The sequence below is a fragment of the Scyliorhinus torazame genome, chromosome 9, assembly GCF_047496885.1.
Source record: "Scyliorhinus torazame isolate Kashiwa2021f chromosome 9, sScyTor2.1, whole genome shotgun sequence".
Lineage (NCBI taxonomy): Eukaryota > Metazoa > Chordata > Chondrichthyes > Carcharhiniformes > Scyliorhinidae > Scyliorhinus > Scyliorhinus torazame.
In genome coordinates, this window is record NC_092715.1 from 208,302,614 (window position 1) to 208,323,378 (window position 20,765).

At 42.1% G+C, this 20,765-nt stretch overlaps 1 protein-coding gene across 1 annotated transcript in view; it reads right to left on the reverse strand.

Moving 5' to 3' along the window:
- Positions 1-20,765, reverse strand: part of cenpe (centromere protein E) — a 174,222-nt gene that overhangs the window by 101,367 nt on the left and 52,090 nt on the right. Inside the window, exons 12-19 of the mRNA XM_072517648.1 lie at positions 15,017-15,136; positions 10,668-10,808; positions 6,074-6,182; positions 5,310-5,475; positions 4,699-4,810; positions 3,525-3,596; positions 3,208-3,444; positions 1,234-1,308 (exon numbers count right to left, since the gene is read on the reverse strand). Of these exons, the coding sequence (XP_072373749.1) occupies positions 1,234-1,308; positions 3,208-3,444; positions 3,525-3,596; positions 4,699-4,810; positions 5,310-5,475; positions 6,074-6,182; positions 10,668-10,808; positions 15,017-15,136 (1,032 nt within the window). The remainder of the gene's footprint in view (positions 1-1,233; positions 1,309-3,207; positions 3,445-3,524; positions 3,597-4,698; positions 4,811-5,309; positions 5,476-6,073; positions 6,183-10,667; positions 10,809-15,016; positions 15,137-20,765) is intronic.

Here is a 20,765-nt window from a genome sequence, read left to right on the forward strand (position 1 = left end):
AAGCTTGAGGATCAGCACCTCGTCTTTCAACTAAGTATTTGCAGGCTCCAAGGCTCCACGTGGAGTTCAATCATTTCAGATCACAATCTGCCCATTTGGTTCCCAATGAAAGTGATGGAACAGGCTATCAACGGTGCTATAAAGCTGCAGTTGCTTAGCAATAACTTGCTCACTGATGCTCAGCCTGGGTTCCGCCAAGACCCGTGAACTCCTGACCACATTACAGCCTTGGTTTAAACATAGACAAGAGAGCCGAACTCCAGAGGTGAGGGGAGAATGACGGTCCTTGACATCAAGGGCACATTTGGCCACGTGTGGCATCAAAGAACCCTAGAAAAACTAGCATCAATATGGGAATCAGGGGGGAAACTCTACACTGGTTGGAGTCAGACCTAGCACAAGGAAGATGGTTTTAGTTGTTGAAGGTCAATCATCTCAGTTCCAGGGCATCATCGCAACAGTCCTCTAGGGTAGTGGCCTGGGTCCAACCATTTCCAGCTCCTCGATCAATGAACTTCCTTCCATAAAACGTCAGAAGTGAGACATTCACTGATAATTTCACAACGTTCAGCTCCATTTGCGACTCCTCAAATATTGAAGTTGTCCCTGTCCAAATGCAGCAAGACCCGGATAATATTCAGGTTTGGGCTGACAAGTGGTTAAGTAACATTCACGCCAAAGTGCCAGGCAATGACCATCTCCAACAAGAGATGGCGCGATTTAATGGGAAAAACATGGTTTTGGGTGCGTTTAGCAGGGTGTTTCTCGGTGCCTGAAACCATCAACCACCTTAACCGTTCACTCTCTCTGTTGAAGTGGCAGCTGTGAATGTTATCTACAAGATGTACTACAGCAACTCACCAATGTTCCTTCAACAGTACGTTCCAATCCTGTGACCTCTACCACCAAAAAGGACCAGGGCAGCAGACATATGGGAACACTGCTACCTGCAGGTTCTTCAAGGATTAATTTCACTTTCCATGATTTAAGATTCACTTTACTGAATAAAAATGCCATTTTTAGAAAAACAGATGGCATTGAGCCCTGGCAGAGAAATCTCAAGTGTTCCATGTTCAAGAAGGTTGCTCAAAAGAACTGTTTTTACGAAGATAATAATTTATTATTCTATGTGATCAGTAGAGTGTCCTTTTCTTAAATAAAATTATGGCAAATAAAATGTACCTCTCTTTAATGTTCACTTAAAGCAGAACATTTAAATACAAAATCACTTACCTCAAGTTCCTGGTTGATTATCTCAGAATTGTGAATCAGCTCCTTTAACCTCGCATTTTCATGCTTTTGTTGTGCCTGCAAGCAACCCAGGAAGTGAGATTATATTAGAATTGATTGTTGTATGGGCGGCACAGTGGCATAGTGGTTAGCACTGCTGCCTACGGCACCGAGGACCCGGGTTCGATCCCAGCCTCGGGTCACTGTCTGTGTGATGTCTACACATTCTCCCTGCATCTGTGTGGGTTTCAACCCCACAACCCAAAGATGTGCAGGTTAGGTGGATTGGCCACGCTAAATTGCCCCTTAATTGAAAAACATATGTAATTGGGTACGCTAAATTTTTTTTTTAAAAATTGATGGTTGTAAATCAAGCTGGTATTTCTCATGCCTCTACAATTTCACCCTTATGTGACATTGTCTGAAAATGTGGCAGGAGCTATATGCATTCAAATGGCATCCAGCTCAACCTCAGCACCATCTCTCTAATTGGACATTCTGAATTCTTCCTCAGTGTACTTGAACGGAGTGTGGCGACTAGTGGATTTGAAATGAAAAGAAAATCACTTGTCACAAATAGGCTTCAAATAAAGTTACTGTGGAAAGCCCCTAGTCGCCACATTCCGGCACCTGTTCGGGGAGGCTGGTATGGGAATTGAACCCGCGCTGCTGGCCTGCCTGGGTCGGCTTTAAAAGCCAGCTATTTAGCCCTGTGCTAAACCAGGGATTTTCGCAGTAACTTCATTGCAGTGTTAATGCAAGCCTACTTGTGACACTAATGAAGATTATTATATCTCGGATACCTCAGCCTCGACTATTCTGAAGCTCTTCTGGCCAGCATCCCATCTTCCGCCCTGCATAAATTTGAACCCAGCATAATCTCTGCTGCCTACATTCTAAATCACATCACATCCCATTCATTCATCCTCCAGGTTTTGTAACTTATTTGGGTACCAGTTTGACAATGCAACAGATTGAAAATTCAAATGCTTATTTTTAAATTCCTTCATGGTCTTGCCGCTTCATCACTCTAACCTGCAGCAGCCCAACAACATATCAGTATCCCAGCACTCCACCAATTCTGGCACCTTGCGCATCCCAATTTTAAATCACTACCATTGGCGGCTGTCTCTCCTGCTGCCTCAGCTCAATGGGCTGAATTCCATCCCTAAAGCTCTCCATTTCCCTTTCCTGTTGAGGTAATTCCTCAAAACGTACTTGAACTAAGCCTTTAGTCACCTTCCCCAATATCACCTACTGTAGCTCAGCGTCACATTTTATTTGAAAACTTCCTGGAATGTGTTACTAAGATAAAGGTGCTTTATATACACAAAGCATTGTTGGTAGTCATCACTCCAAATTAGGTTTCTTTTAAGTTGAAAATTCAGGATCTAGGTTTAAAAAATGCCAGAAATTAAACAGAAAATGGATTCTATTTTTCTCAGTTTTAATACAGATGTAAATAATCACCGAGGTGGAGCACACAAAAGTAAAGAAGGGAGTATTGCACATTCCAACAGAACCTGCCTAATGGTTTGTCTTATTTCAATTAAAGGATGGTGAATTAGGCAACCTGCACTGTGCACTCCAGCTGGGCAAAGCACAAGTGAGAAAAGTCTGCACAAAGTAGGTTAAAATAGATCAATGTGGATTATTTTTTTTATATAAAGTACCCATTGATTATTTCCCCCTTCCCATTAAGGGGCCAATCCAGCAACACCGCACAACTGAGTTGTGGGGTGAGACCCATGTGGGGGTGAGACGGGGAGAATGTGCAAACTCCATGCAGTGACCCAAGACCAGGATTGAACCCACGCCCTCAGCACGGAGGTAGCAGTGCTAACCACTGCGCCACCCTTTCTTTTTTTTTTAAAATGATGTAAAATTAACCTAGCCTTCGTTACTCGGCTTTACTGATCTCTGTTGCGGTGCTGCAGGCTAAATATTTTCAACATTCACTCCAGATATTTTATGTACCTTTTCTTCTTTCTCGGCTTCTTTTTCCAAGAACTCAAACTCTTCAATTTCTCGTCTCTCTTTCAATTCTTCAATTCTTTCTCTCAGTTTTTCTAGTTCTTGGATTTCCTTTCTCTGTTTCTCATTCGCCATTTTGAAGTGTTTTGCATCCTCCACCTGTTCTTTCAGGAGTTCTTTTAATTCTTCAATTTCTTCTTTCTGTTTATTATTCTCCAATTTTGAGCTTTCTGCATCAAACTGGAAAATAACATTATTGATATTATTTCAGGAAAAAAGACAGAGTCTTGCAATGGTTTGACAGAACAAACCTGACATACCTGTTTTGAGTAAAGAAGCTCACAAATCTCAATACTGTCCTGTAACTGTTTCACAATGTGGTTTGCATAATCCTGAAATATTAGGGCAAATGATTAAAATAAAAACAGTAAAAGAAAAGCATGCATTTTCACAACTGAAACACCCAAAGAGCTTGCAGAGAGAGATTAGACCATCGCGCCTCACTTGTCTATCCCACGTCCTAATCAGATATAAATGGAGATTTTGCAATCTGCATCGGCCTTTCCCTAGTTAGCACTGCTGTCGCACGGTGTCGAAGATCCGGGTTCGATCCCGACCCCGGGTCACTGTCTGTGTGGAGTTAGAACATTCTCCCCATGTGTGGATCTCACCCCCCACAATCCAAAAAGATGTGATGGGTAGGTGGCTTGGCCACGCTAAATTGCCCCTTAATTGGAAAAGGAATTGGGTACTCTAAATTTATACAAAAAAAAAGCACATCAGCCTTTCCCACATGGCATTTTTTGTTTTTAAGGACAGAACTGCAGTTGTTAAAAGAGTTCACGAGCATTCAAAAATACAAAATTAGAAGAGTTGACCATTTGGCCCCTCAAACCTGCTCCATCATTTACAAAGACCATGGCTGATCGAATTGTGGCCTCACTTTCCTGTCGACCCCTTGTCTGGATTAGTCACAAATCTACCTACCTCTGCCTTAAAACTACTCGGTGGCCCTGTCTTTATCATTCTCTGGGGAAAGAGAGTTCTACACACTCACTACATAATTTATTCCTGCATACCCCATACTACAGTACGGTCATTGTTTGGGGGGGGGGGGGGGGGGGGGCCTGTAAACTACTCCTACAAGCGACTTCTGATCTTTATGATCGCTACCCAATCTGAGGATTACTCTGCAGCCGATGCCGACCCTCCCCCCCCCAGGTTTTATTCTAAATAGTGGAACAATACCTCCCTCAAAAATAAACTGATCATAACTGCAAGAAATTGCATTGAATCTGTACAATCATTTCATACATGATATTCCTGCATTAACATTCAGCAGAATTTTATGGATTCAAAACAGACATTTGCATCTTTCCCCAGATAGCAACTGATGTAGCTTCCCTCATTTGTTGGAGGAAGATTCACTTATTTTAAAATGCTGAAATTCAAGGGAATATGACTGAAGATCTAATTTGTTTTACAGGCACTGACCTTGTGCTTCCTGCTTTCGCTTTCTTTTTCTTCTGCCAGCGTTTCAAGTTGTTTCTCCAGTTCAGAAACCCTTTGTTCCAATTCGTCCTTTGAAGGTACATCATACACCAAGCTGCACAATAAATTAATTGAAGGTATCTAAAGTAGTGGCACGCAATGACAAATAAAGCAATGAAGGTAGAGGGAGACTTCCTATGGTACACAAACCATATGGCAATTTATCACACTTCATTTCTTTACTCCAAATTAAACACCTATATAAATTTGTCATTCAGTTTTGAAGCCATTTCACACCCATATATGTCTCCAGTCGTAAACTTGGCCAAAATAGTCTATTTTTAAAAAAAGGTTGACAGCAATAAAACTTGGCTTCTTCTAATCAGCATGGGATCACAGAACCATGCTTGCAAGTCTCTTTCGTCGATGGTTAACAGAGACCAGTGACTTGGTTTAAAATTCATGGCTACAACTCTTATGTTCTTTAAACCTTGGTTTGTAATGTGTAAAACAGCCCTTATATAAAGGTGTTAACCATTAGAATCTTTTCAGAAAAAAAAACAGCACATTGGATGACAATGCTCACCAACATTTACAACACAAAAATGCCTTACCTACTACAGTTGGGGCTTGCTCTGCTTTGATCGTTGAAGAACAGAGAATCGTCAAATGGAGGTACCTGGAACCCACAACTTCCACCTCTTTTTGTTGTGATTGTACTGCTGCACTCGGATATTGTTTTAGATGGCCAATCACTATCCACATCAAAATCATAATCATCTGTTTCCAAAAGATTCAAGAGTCAAAAACAAATATTTTGTAGCAATATTCATTGCACCATCTGGGCCTGAATATTTTGGATGGCAGAGTGTTCACCAACAACTATGACTGCCTGCAGGCATTTCATGTTCAAATGAGTGTTAATTGATTGCAGGCAGGACTTCCGTTCCTCATTTGGGAGGATGACCGACATTGGAGAGTTGCTGCAGCAGGTCTTTAATCCCTGTGCTGACAGAATCTGCAGTGGACCCAAGAGGAAGCACTTCAACATGCCACAGTCCAGGTTGCAAGGCCAGATGGCAAGCTAAGCTTTGGGAATCCCAGAACAGGGAGGGGAGGAATGGCCTGTGCATTTTTTGCCGCCCTTGGCAGAAGTTGTGGTCCAAAATTATGATCATTAGAATAGTGATAGAAAAATTGTTTTAGCATTGGGAAGAGGGGTCTTCAGCATGTTTGAGTGATTAGATTAAACAGAAAATCTGAAATGTGAAAGCTTAAGGATTGCAGATGAAGTCATACTTCAATTTAGAAGATCAGTCATAACGCGAGGCAAATTACTTTTAATTTATTGCCTCAAAAGTCAAATTGGTTGACTTGCCTTCATCTTGCTCTTGAAAGATTTTATCCAACTTTATCATTTTGGCAGGAGTGTCCAAGCTAGCATGCAGTTTTTCAGCAGCCCAGGTAACCCTCCTCTTTCTTCTGGCCTAAAAACAAATACAGGCAGGTATTATACTGCATGTTAAAATGTACAATGCCTCTCTCCATCCAGTCCTGAAAGCATATACAACTCATTTATTTCTTATTCTCCACTCCTCAGTCGTAAGTTAGCTTCCAACAAGTATTTTGTAAATTCTTCCCCACAACCACGACTTATTGGCTCCTTAAAACCGACCACGACAAAGTAAAGAAATTCTGTGTCACGGTACATATGGGTTAACAGCAGGTTCAGTTGTTGAAAATTACTCAGCAAGTTCAGATAGTAGTATGAAAACATGCATCAACCGTTCAGTCTCGAGCCATATGTAACAAAAATCAATGAAGAGCGAAAGAATAAGGAGAGTGAGTGTTCCAGATTTACAATATCCTTCTGATTTCATTCCGGAGTGGCCTGGCTTGTACCCTCCCTTGCGCTTGGTTCTCCAGTTAGAGGAAATATTTTGTCGGCATCTGCCCTGTGAAATCAGTATCATTTTAGATGTCTCACTTAAAGTCACCCATCTACCGTTATAAATTCAAGGGAATACAGGCCATGTTTATACAATCTACACCCGTAATAACCTGCAAACCACAGCATCATTTTAGTGAAAATACTCTGCACCCCTCCCAAGATCAATATATCCTCCCTACAAAGTAGTGTCCAGATCTGAACACAGTATTACCTGGCAGCACAGAAACAGGCCAGTTGGCCCTACTGGTCCATGCTGGTGTTTATACTTGACGAGTTCCACTTCAAGTGTCTCTACACTATGCATTCCAACCACTCCTTGTGCTCGTGGCATTCCACATTTCACCATTCTCTGGATAAAGTAGTTTCTTCTAAATTGCCTACTGGATTTCTTAATTCCTGCCTCCTCTCAATGGCCACTAGTTATGCTCTTACCCAGGAGGGAAAATATTATTTCTGTATCCATTCTGTTAAAACCCTTCATAATTTTAAGGAACTCGCCACCCCTTAGTCTTTTCTCACAGGTAAAGAGACCCACATCTGGCAATCATTTCATGATATGTATATTGTAAGAATCCTTCCCGTTTATTTACTTTGTTCCCATTTCTTTTATTTTATTATTTTTGATCCGTGGGCCAATAATCGAAATGTGCCTTTGAGCAGAAGACTCAGATGAAGCAGCCTGCTTGTCAGGACAGTGTGTTTCCAGGTTTGGAGGAGGGGCCAGATTCTGGCGCTCAGTGAATCTTAGGAATCCATTTTGGAGGAAGTCAGTTCGATTGGCTAACTGGTGGGTTGGCCAGTGACAATCTTCTGCCTGAGAGAATTTTGCAGAAATGATTGGACTTTGGAAGGAGAAGGAAGTCTTTCTCTCTGAAAGAAAGAACTGCTTTATTGTTCTAAAACCAATGAGTGCCTGACACATCTTTGCTGTAAACCTGAAATGATCCTGAATCTGCAGAGAAAGTAGACAACCTTGTCAGAGAAAACCATCTCATGCGTAGAAGGAAGAGATACCAAAATAAAAGCCTGAACTTCAGAAAGACATTAACTGGAAGTCATCCAGGGCAAAGACAGTGAAAGACTGGTGATGTATCTCCAAGTCCGAGTGGCAAATAACTTTAAGGGGAACCTCCTGGAATCTCAGGTATCTGCTACTCTTGTCCTTCGAGATGGTAGTGATCGTGAATTTGGAAGGTGTTGCCCAAGGAACCTTGGCGAGTTCCTGCAGTGCATCTTGTAGACCTTACACATGACTGCCACGGCAGCGGTGGAGGGTTTGTGGAAGGGGCAGCCATCAAGCGCGCTGCTTTGTCCTGGATGGTGTCAAGCTTGTGTTATTGGATCTGCACTCATCCAGGCAAGTGGAGAGTACACCATTATACTCCTGACTTGTGCCTCGTAGATGGTGGACAGGCTTTTGAGGGGTTGGGGCGGGGCGGGGGACGTCAGGTGGTGAGTTACTCAGCATAGAATTTTGTGAAGCCTTTGACCTGTCCTGGTAGCCACAGTATTAATATGCCTAGTTCAGTTCAGTTTCTGATCAATGGTAACCCCCAGGGTGTTGATTGCGGGGAATTCAGTGATGGTAATGTTATTGAATGCCATGGGGCAATGGTTAGTCCTCTCTTGTAGGTAATGGTCATTGTCTGGCACTTGTGTGGCGCAAATATAATTTGCCACTCGTCAGCCCAAGCCTGGATATTGTCCAGGTCTTGCTGCATTTGGACATGGATGGCTTTATTATGTGAGGAGTCGTGAATGGTGCTGAACATTGCGCTCTTCTGACCTCATAAATGGAAGGGAGGACATTGATGAAGCACCTGAAGATGGTTAGGCCTAGGACCTTACCCTGAAGAACTCCTGCAGTGATGTCCTGGAGCTGGGATGATTGACCTCCAACCACCACAACCATCTCCCATGGTATAACTCCAACCAGTGGAGAGTTTGCCCCGATTCGCATTGACTCCAGTTTAGCCAGGGCTCCTTGATGACATACTCGGTCAAATGCTTCCTAGACGTCAAGGGCAGTCACTCTCGCCTCAAGTTTGGCATTCAGTCTTTTTGTCCATATTTGAAGAAAGGCTGCAATGAGGTCAGGAGCCGAGTGATCCTGGCGGAACCCAAACTGAACGTCCATGAGCAGGTTATTGCTGAGTAGGTGCCACTTGATAGCACTGTTGATGACTCCTTCCATCACTTTGCTGATGGAGAGTAGACTGACAGAGCGGTAATTGGCTGGGTTGGATTTGTCCTGCTTTTTGTGTACAGGATGTACCTGGGCAATTTTCCACATTGCAGGGTAGATGCCAGCATTGTAGCTGTAGTGGAACACCTTGGCTAAGGTTTTCAGTACTATTGCCGGAATATTATCAGGGCTCATAGTCTTTGTAGTATCGAGGGCCTTCAGCCATTTCTTGATGTCATATGGATTGATCGTATTGGTTGAAGACGAGCATCTGTGATGCTGGGGACCTCCAGAGGAGACCGAGATGGTCATCCACTTAGCACTTCTGGCTGAAGATTGTTGCGAATGCCTAAGCCTGGTCTTTTGCATACATGTGCTGGGTTCCTCCATCATTAAGGATGGGGATATTTGTGGAGCCTCCACCTCCGGGGAGTTGTTTAACAGTCCAATATCATTCATGGTTGGATGTGGCAGGACTGCAGAGCTTGGATCTGATGCGTTTGTTGTGGAATCGCTTAGCTCTGTCTATTACTTGTTGCTCATGCTGTTTGGCACACAAGTAGTCCTGTGTTAAGGAGTTGGAACAGTTACAGGAACAGTTTCCAGATATACTCAAGCCGGATGGGACAACCGGTTCTATATAGACTACCAGAAGGTCAACGCCATCAGCAAAATGGATTTGACCCGATTCCCAAGTTGGAGGACTGTATAAAGTGCTGTACTGTACATTTATGGCAAAACACCGTGTAAGGAGTTGCTGCACCCTGGAGATCACAGGAAACTCTGTATTTAGAGATGGCACTCATGAAGTACACACTTTCTACAGGGGGAGGGGGCGGGGAGAAAGACAATATGTTTTTATGGCCTTTAAATTCTGGCTATTTATTTATTTTGGGGCCAACATATCTTTAGGAGAGTAGTTTTAAATTGTTAATCGGGGATGTGTGAAGACTCGGGGTCGTGAACCACACTTCTGTGCGGGCAAATTTGCAATGGAGGTGGCAGGACTTAACTGTATTTGTGATTAGTGACTCCATCTTTTCTCCCTAATGGCTGGAGTTGACTGTCAAATTATGGTATGCAGTACAATTTTGAGCTGTACATTTTATCCCTGATCAATATCATAGACCCCCGATATTCAGCCCATTGTACCTACACTGGCCCTCTGAAAGAGCACCCCACCGAGGCCCAATCTCCCACCCTATCCCCGTAACCTCTCTAGGGGTAATTTAGCATGGCCAATCCACCTAACCTGCACAACTCCGACCTGCGGGAGGAAAGGGACCACCCAAAGAAAACCCACGCAGACACGGGAAGAATGTGTGCAAACTCCACACAGTCACTCGAAGTCGGAATTGAACCTGGGTCTCTGCCACTCTGAGGCAACAATGCTACCACTGTGCCACCGTTTCTCTCAGGAATGTTAGACCCACCTATTCCTCCATATCTTCGCACTTTGGCTGAACAAGGGCTAGCTTACCTTTAACGATTTCATTATATTCAGTTCACTTTTCAATACAACACGAGACAGAATTAGATTCCAAAATAATGGTAAGTTTAATATAGGCAGAATTATTGATACTTAAATTATCCAGAAACTTGTGACGATGATACCCTATGAATAGAAATCGCCAAAAGTCACTAAACAATTTCCAATACTCCACCATTAGTTTCCAAAACAACTCCGCCTTGGTATAATTTTAAAGAAACTGCTTCATTTGCACATTAATTGGCAATTAATCTCACTGCATTATGTTCTGAAGTTTTATGCACAGAAAATTGATCACATAATCAAGCTGTGCTAAATAAGAATTTTGGAAAAAATATTTCACGTGCCTTCATTTCTTCATCAGTTGAAACTCTGACGAGCATTTTTGTCAAGTTCTTAATTTTCTCCTCAAACTCCATTTGAAGCATATATTTTTCTGACAACAGTTGAGCTTTCTCCTCTGCGTGAACACGATTATCTGAAGTAAGCTGTGCAACAATAAAAGGTACTTTAACGTACAAGATTGTAAGAAACAGGATTTGGCCATCCAACCCACTGAGTCTGCTCCTCTATTTAATAAGATCTTGATTGATCTGATTGTGATCTTAGCTCATCTTTTTGCCTGCCACCAATAACCCCCCCCCATCAATCAATAAGTCTAACTCCATTTTGAATATAATAATAATCTTTATTAGTGTCACAAGTAGGTTTACATTCAGACTGCAATGAAGTTACTGTGAAAAGCCCCTCGTCACCACACTATGGCGCCTGTTCGGGTACACAGAGGAAGGATTCAGAATGTCCATTTCACCTAACAAGCACGTCTTTTGGGATTTGTAGGAGGAACTGGAGCACCTGGAGGAAACCCACGCAGACATGGGGAGAACTTGCAGACTCAGCAAAGATATTGACTAAGCCGAGAATCGAACCCAAGAATCTGCTCAACCTTTCCTTGAACTGCTTCCAATGCAAGTATATCCCTCCAAAGATGACAAATTGTACACAGCATTCCAGGTACCGTCTCAACAATGTCCTGTACAGTTGAAGCAAGACCTCCCTTTCATAATTCATCGCGTGAGCAAAACATTTCATTTGTCTTGCCGTACCTACATGTAAACTTTTTTGGTTCTTGTACCCAGATCCCTTTGTGCTACCGCATTCTGCAGTATCTCTTCATTTAAATAATCTTGTTTTTCTATTGTTGTGGTTAAATCTCTCATTTTCCCCACATTATACTCCATCTGCCAATTCTTTGTTGACTCGCAAAAAGCTAACTATATTCTTTTGCAGGCTCTTTGTACCCTCCTCACAACTTGCTCTATCTATTTTTGTGCCACAAGCAAACTTGGTTACAAAGCAGGTGGTCCCCTCATCCAAGTCATACATTCGCTAATTCTATTCAGTATCAATGCATACAATCGACAGCGGGTGTCATCTTTTGTGCATATCTGACATTTTCACAAAAAATAAAAGCTTTAAAATATCAAGTAGGCCAAACAGAGCTCTGAGGAATATTTCCTTACTAAATGTCAGATGAAGGAGTACATTTAATGCTAGAAACATGATATTGCCAATAAGATTAACATGAATCAATAGCAACATTTCTTGGATTGGATTCCTACCTCCAGGGTTATCAAAAACACATTAAATAGAATCCTTGATCTCTATTTCAATAAATCACAGAAAGACAAAATAACATGAAGTAGAAAATTGCCACAAGCTGCAGGTGGTTGCAATTTCACACCTCCTCACTTATGAATTGATAACAATTGGACCCATTAGGCCAACAAGACACTACCAGCCAACTCGGGGAGCTCAGCACAGAGCATCATTATTCTCCATCACTCTTACACAATATTAAAAATATACAAGCAACAAACGAACAAAAACTATTTGCATACCCTACAAGTGAAAGGTAGACTTAGAGAAAGAAACTAAATTTATGGAAATAAAGTACAACCACACTATCCCTTAAGAGGCAACTAGGGGATTTTCACTGTAACTTCATTGCAGTGTTAATGTAAGCCTACTTGTGACAATAATAAAGATTATTATTACAACTACATGTATATTGCTGGACAAGTAATAAAATTCCCGTAACAGCCTCCCCGAACAGGCGCCGGAATGTGGCGACTAGGGGCTTTTCACAGTAACTTCATTTGAAGCCTACTTGTGACAATAAGCGATTTTCATTTCAAATTACACTGGGCATCAGGGAAATTGCTCCAATGCAAAAGTCCTTGGGCAAAATAAAACTACATTATAATGGCCAATTTTAAAACCAAAAGCAGTACTGAAATAAAAAAGATTTTTGGAATGTATTTAATTTGTCACTTGACAATTGAGGGACAAAAGGATGGGGAGTATTACAGGTGATTGGGACCAACCATTCTATGAGGCCATCCATTTGAGCCTACTCCTATGTACCCTCTATTCCCTTCTTTCTCACATTTAACTAGCTTTGCTTTAAATGTATCAATGCCATTCATTTCAACCACTCCTCATCATTCTTGGAGTAAAGACATTTCTTCTGAATTCCTCATTGCATTTCTTGATAGCTACCTTATATTAACGACCCTGAATTATGTTCTGCCCACAAGAGGAAATATTCTCTCTCTATCCAATCATCCAAAGCTTTCTACTTTTAAAGACCTATTAAGCTCACTCCTCAATCTTAGATTTTTTTTTAATAAAGTTGGCAGACCCACACAGCATTCCTGTCCTCATTTGTATATCTACATGAAATGAAATAAAATGAAATGAAAATTGCTTATTGTCACAAGTAGGCTTCAAATGAAGTTACTGTGAAAAGCCCGTAGTCGCCACATTTCGGCGCAGCAGTGACTCCACTTTGAAAACAATTTGCAGCTGTAAAGTACTTTGGGATACCTTGAGAACACAGAATGATTCTTTGAGTTGGAGGGATATAATTCAATTTTATGACACCGTCCTGGGGCAGGTGGGTGGGGTAGTAAATTCAAAACAAGTGGATGGTAAATCTGTGGAATATATGTTTCATAGAGAGTCAGTGGAAGTGGATAATTGGTTCAAATGCAAACGAGATAGCTTCTTTCAAAAATAATAATTTGGAATACAGTACACGAGATTTGATATGTGGCACATATAGCATTTTGAGAACAGATGACTTTAGACCTATAACAGCAGCTTTCCTCACCTCACACCTGGGTCTGTGTAGACCAATATACAGATTGGCATTAGAGTAAGCCAATAAACCATTTAAATTGTATTAATTGTTTTTAAATTATATAACAATGCTTTTGCTTCTTTTATACTAATGAATACAAGCTGGCAGTGGAGGACTCCTGTGGGCAAAGATTTGTTTCATGGGGTGCGATACTGAAGTGCACACACAATGTACATGTCCAAGGTGATGGTTTGCCACAGACAATTCATCTTCAGAAACTAAGATAATTGTCACTCAGGAATGTGTGAATATCCTTCTTCCTGCCCCAAGATAGAGTAAATACAACCATTCTTGGCATTCACCTGGAGACACCCACCCCAGTTAAAGGCAAGATATGATTACATAGGGATGGTCATGGATGGCCAGAGTGGGGCTAATAATCCAATTAGACAGTTGATTTAAGGTCAAACAAAAAGCTGGACAATCTCAGCGGGTCTAGCAGCATCTGTGGAGAGAACGGAGCCAACATTGAGTTTGGATGACTCTTCGTCAAAGCTAGTTGATTTATTTGCCAAGGTAAGGATGGTATGTAAAGAAACAATCCTACATAACTTTGTTACAGCAATTGATAGAATGGTCTGGTTAGCCATTCTGAAATCACACTGGGAGATCTATTACATTTAGTGCAACAGTATGCCAAGTTATTGCGTAACATTGATCTCAAGAGTAGATCTTCGAGACCAGAGAAGAGTCTTACATTTAGTCTTGCGTTAGTCAACAGGTTAAATTATATTTGTATCATGCAGCTGCTAGGATGATAGGCCGCAAACTAGACACACTTGTGGTTTTTAATCCAGCAATTCACATGTGAAGGATAAAACTTGTATTAATACATTTTATGTTTCCAGAATGCCCCAAAGCACTTCAGCCAATTAAGTATTTTTCAAGTGTAGTCAAGTCAGTTAAAATGTAGATAATACTACAGCCAATTTACCCACTGCAAGATCCCACAAACAGCAATCAAATAAATAATACGTTTTAGCAATACGGACAGAAGGATATGTTGGCTAGGGTTGGTACATCCAGCTGAAACCAGATTGAGCCTTGGCTTGATATCTCATCCAAAAGATGGAGTAACCCACAAGGTAGCACTTACTCAGTGCTGCCTAAAAACATCAGCCTTGATTGCGTGACATCTCAGAAATGGGGCTTGTAAATTTAGCTTAAAAGTCAGCTGAGAGTACTGCAGCTGAGTTAAGGCAGACACAAATGGAACAAATTAAAGTTTATGGAAAAATAAAGATACCAGTAAATAGTTGAAAGTAAACAGTTATCACTCAAAGAAAACAAGGTAGGTAATTGAGAGGTAACTATGCATTAAATACAGTTAGTGCTGGGTGTGGCCATTTACAACTAAATTTTGTTTTCTTCTAACCTTCCCTTCTGTTTAATGACGAAGTAAACTGCCGATGGAATTCTGGTTTGCATTCTGGGAAGAGTCAAGTTGAGAAAACAATTCCAAATTATATTTCCCAAGTAGCATCAACTTACTTCTTCCAGCTGATTTTTAAGTACCGTTATTTCTTTGCTACATCGCTTCAACATTGCTTCGTCATCCAACACTTCATTCACATGAGGTGTATTCTTCATGAATTTGGCAGTGCTTGCAAACTAATGAGAAAAATATGTTACATGTTTCAACTTGGTGTTGGCATCTGTTAGTGGAGAAAACTTTCCTTTAAGGAAGTACATTCCCTCCCTTTTCCCATGTTACATGGGTTCTGCACAATGCCGATTGGTCACGCCTTCATAGAAACCATCATTTTTGGGTTTGGGGGGGGGAGGGGGGTTTACAGCTAGATGCACTTCCTGCTGCTAGCACTCACCATTCATCCAGTTGCGGACTGGCACCAATACATGCTGGCTTTCTTCATGCCCAACAATAGTGGGATGTGAACCTGTGCCTTCCAGCTCAGGAGAGCGACCCACTGAACTACTCCAGCACCTCAGAGGACATCCCCTTCCAACCAATATAAATCTATCACTTCAATTGATTGATGTTGGAGAGCTCATTTCCACAAGGAAACTTCAATTAACAAATTTCAATTATGCATTAATTGTTAATAGCTCTCATATTTAGAAATTGTAAACAACCCACTTGAACTCCAATCACACAATTCCAATTGAGGAGACTTTGCAGAAACAGGACCAAGGACAGGGGTCACAAGGGATGACTTACTCTTTTTCAATATTTTTATACATAATGTGTCCTCAACTTCTCATTTATATCCCATCACATTCACAAACAGGGCTGGTAAACATACAGGCCAGACAGCACCTGGAGAGAACTACCAAGGCACCATTTCAGCTGTAACCCAAAAGAGTTTGGGGGAAAACTGGATCATTTTCAAGAATAAATTGACAGGAGATAAAGGAAAATAAATAAGGATTGTAGCGTGATTTTTTTTTTTTTTTTTAAAAAGGCAAACAATAGATATTATTACATGGCTGATATGCATGAAAATGGAGGAGAAAAATCTTTTTAAAAAGGGAACATTTAAGAGACATCATCTTTATTTGTCGCCAGCTCTAAGGGTGTGTGAATAGGGATCCTATAATCTTCAACTGTAGAGATTAGAGACAAGGAACCATGGGCAAATGGTGAATCAAAAAGAGTAGCAGGGAGCCAGCGCAGAGATCTGATAGATTATTGATTTATTGGGTGCCTTTTAAGGATTGGGTGCCTTTTAAGGAGAGGCATAAATATCCTGGCCGTGAGGTTTGCTAGTGTCACACAGGAGGGTTTAAACTAGTATGGCAGGGGGGTGGGCACGGGAGCAATAGGTCAGAAGGTGAGAGCATTGAGGGAGAACTAGGGAATAGGGACAGTGTGGCTCTGAGGCAGAGCAGACGGGGAGAAGTTGCTGAACACAGCGGGTCTGGTGGCCTGAAGTGCATATGTTTTAATGCAAGGAGCATTACGGGTAAGGCAGATGAACTTAAAAGAGCTTGGATTAGTACTTGGAACTATGATGTTGTTGCCATTACAGAGACCTGGTTGAGGGAAGGGCAGGATTGGCAGCTAAACGTTCCAGGATTTAGATGTTTCAGGCGGGATAGAGGGGGATGTAAAAGGGGAGGCGGAGTTGCGCTACTTGTTCGGGAGAATGTCACAGCTATACTGCGAGAGGACACCTCAGAGGGCAGTGAGGCTATATGGGTAGAGATCAGGAATAAGAAGGGTGCAGTCACAATGTTGGGGGTATACTACAGGCCTCCCAACAGCCAGCGGGAGATAGAGGAGCAGATAGGTAGACAGATTTTGGAAAAGAGTAAAAACAACAGGGTTGTGGTGATGGGAGACTTCAACTTCCCCAATATTGACTGGGACTCACTTAGTGCCAGGGGCTTAGACGGGGCAGAGTTTGTAAGGAGCATCCAGGAGGGCTTCTTAAAACAATATGTAAACAGTCCAACTAGGGAAGGGGCGGTACTGGACCTGGTATTGGGGAATGAGCCCGGCCAGGTGGTAGATGTTTCAGTAGGGGAGCATTTCGGTAACAGTGACCACAATTCAGTAAGTTTTAAAGTACTGGTGGACAAGGATAAGAGTGGTCCAAGGATGAATGTGCTAAATTGGGGGAAGGCTAATTATAACAATATTAGGCGGGAACTGAAGAACATAGATTGGGGGCGGATGTTTGAGGGCAAATCAACATCTGACATGTGGGAGGCTTTCAAGTGGCAGTTGAAAGGAATACAGGACCGGCATGTTCCTGTGAGGAAGAAAGATAAATACGGCAATTTTCGGGAACCTTGGATGACGAGTGATATTGTAGGCCTCGTCAAAAAGAAAAAGGAGGCATTTGTCAGGGCTAAAATGCTGGGAACAGACGAAGCCTGTGTGGCATATAAGGAAAGTAGGAAGGAACTTAAGCAAGGAGTCAGGAGGGCTAGAAGGGGTCATGAAAAGTCATTGGCAAATAGGGTTAAGGAAAATCCCAAGGCTTTTTACACGTACATAAAAAGCAAGAGGGTAGCCAGGGAAAGGGTTGGCCCACTGAAGGATAGGCAAGGGAATCTATGTGTGGAGCCAGAGGAAATGGGCGAGGTACTAAATGAATACTTTGCATCAGTATTCACCAAAGAGAAGGAATTGGTAGATGTTGAGTCTGGAGAAGGGGGTGTAGATAGCCTGGGTCACATTGTGATCCAAAAAGACGAGGTGTTGGGTGTCTTAAAAAATATTAAGGTAGATAAGTCCCCAGGGCCTGATGGGATCTACCCCAGAATACTGAAGGAGGCTGGAGAGGAAATTGCTGAGGCCTTGACAGAAATCTTTGGATCCTCGCTGTCTTCAGGGGATGTCCCGGAGGACTGGAGAATAGCCAATGTTATTCCTCTGTTTAAGAAGGGTAGCAAGGATAATCCCGGGAACTACAGGCCGGTGAGCCTTACTTCAGTGGTAGGGAAATTACTGGAGAGAATTCTTCGAGACAGGATCTACTCCCATTTGGAAGCAAATGGACGTATTAGTGAGAGGCAGCACGGTTTTGTGAAGGGGCGGTCGTGTCTCACTAACTTGATAGAGTTTTTCGAGGAGGTCACTAAGATGATTGATGCAGGTAGGGCAGTAGATGTTGTCTATATGGACTTCAGTAAGGCCTTTGACAAGGTCCCTCATGGTAGACTAGTACAAAAGGTGAAGTCACACGGGATCAGGGGTGAACTGGCAAGGTGGATACAGAACTGGCTAGGCCATAGAAGGCAGAGGGTAGCAATGGAGGGATGCTTTTCTAATTGGAGGGCTGTGACCAGTGGTGTTCCACAGGGATCAGTGCTGGGACCTTTGCTCTTTGTAGTATATATAAATGATTTGGAGGAAAATGTAACTGGTCTGATTAGTAAGTTTGCAGACGACACAAAGGTTGGTGGAATTGCGGATAGCGATGAGGACTGTTGGAGGATACAGCAGGATTTAGATTGTCTGGAGACTTGGGCGGAGAGATGGCAGATGGAGTTTAATCCGGACAAATGTGAGGTAATGCATTTTGGAAGGGCTAATGCAGGTAGGGAATATACAGTGAATGGTAGAACCCTCAAGAGTATTGAAAGTCAAAGAGATCTAGGAGTACAGGTCCACAGGTCATTGAAAGGGGCAACACAGGTGGAGAAGGTAGTCAAGAAGGCATACGGCATGCTTGCCTTCATTGGCCGGGGCATTGAGTATAAGAATTGGCAAGTCATGTTGCAGCTGTATAGAACCTTAGTTAGGCCACACTTGGAGTATAGTGTTCAATTTTGGTCGCCACACTACCAGAAGGATGTGGAGGCTTTAGAGAGGGTGCAGAAGAGATTTACCAGAATGTTGCCTGGTATGGAGGGCATAAGCTATGAGGAGCAATTGAATAAACTCGGTTTGTTCTCACTGGAACGAAGGAGGTGGAGGGGCGACCTGATAGAGGTATACAAAATTTTGAGGGGCATAGACAGAGTGGATAGTCAGAGGCTTTTCCCCAGGGTAGAGGGGTCAATTACTAGGGGGCATAGGTTTAAGGTGAGAGGGGCAAGGTTTAGAGTAGATGTACGAGGCAAGTTTTTTACGCAGAGGGTAGTGGGTGCCTGGAACTCACTACCGGAGGAGGTAGTGGAAGCAGGGACGATAGGGACATTTAAGGGGCATCTTGACAAATATATGAATAGGATGGGAATAGAAGGATACGGACCCAGGAAATGTAGAAGATTGTGGTTTAGTCGGGCAGTATGGTCGGCACGGGCTTGGAGGGCCGAAGGGCCTGTTCCTGTGCTGTACATTTCTTTGTTCTTTGATTGATTGAGTGCATAGCTAGAGAACAAAATTATTCAAAAGACCCCGAATGCAAAAGGAGTCACTGTTTCAGATAATGAATAAACTATTGAACTTTGGCGCCATGTCTGCAGAAATTCAGACATTGTTTCAGATAATGAATAGACCATTGTATTCCAGCGCATTTAGTAATAAGAATGTATCAAATAATTAGCTACAGCAAGGTTAATGGCTAGCTATGACATGAGAATCTTATTCTCATAAGGTGGCACACGTAGACACCGAATTAATTTTGGACATTAGTAAATCTTAAGTAATGACCAATGTTTGATTAATAAATCATCTGAGTTACAGACATCTATTTGAACAAATCAGGAGGTCTCAGCTGAGAATTAGAAACCAATGAGAGTGAACGAGGGATTAGACCATTGATAAGAATTTCCTTAAAGTAAGACCTCATGGTTGAGGGGTTGTTCTGAATTTATGCTTTCATGAATTTTTGAACCATCTATCGATTTATTTTGTTTTGAAGTAATTTCTTTACACTTTTCTTAGGCTTTATGTTTAATTCTTTTCGCAATGCATTATTTTGATCTATGTTTTTGATTCAGTTCTTATGCAAGTGTATTAAGGTGAATAATTAGCAATAAAAGTTGGATTTTGGACACCTCCAATGAACCAGACTTTTGATTCTTATTAGAAGACGAGATCCTACAAATCTGAAAAGATGAGGAACAGAGGGCCTGGAGTTGCAACTTCACATTCAACCAAATCAAGGAGTGACAACAGAGGAGAGCAGTATGTGATGGGTTGGGAAGTATCGTAATTTAGTTTGCCTCCAAGCTGGGAAATGAACTTGCTACTACTTTACTAAATGAGCAACTTAAACGAGATAGACCAATTAATAGAATTGAAATAATCAATTGAACTAAAAATTAATTTATGAAGTTAATCAAACTAGCCGACATGTGGCATGCCATAACTGCAGTATGTAAGAGTTTGTGGAAATATTTCAATCACATAGCCAAATCTACAATTAGGTGTCTGTAGTTCAAGGCACTTAAGCTCAAAATTGTTGTTTAAGCTGCATCAGGGATGGGAAGTTACTTGGATACTTTGTTCCAGAAGGCAGTCACACCCATCAGGTTAAAAAACAACTTTACGGCGACTTCCGGTTGCGGCGATGCACTGCTAAGTTTCGGCACGTTTCGGCAGCTCCCGAACTTTTGGGCTCTTTTTGGGAGCCCAAACGGAAATTTTTTCGGACCAAACCCAGTGTGGGGTGACGAAGTAAGGAGTCCCCCCTAGTGTGTATGGAAAAGATCGGTGGTAGTGGCCCGATTACGAAGGATCCTCTGGAGCAGCGGCAGAGAAGAGAAGGGAGAGCAAGATGGCGAGGGGTGGAGACCAGACGACATGGGGGCCGGATCAGCAGGAATTCCTTAGACGTTGTGTGGAGGAATTAAAGAAGGTGGTGCTGGCGCCGATGTTGGC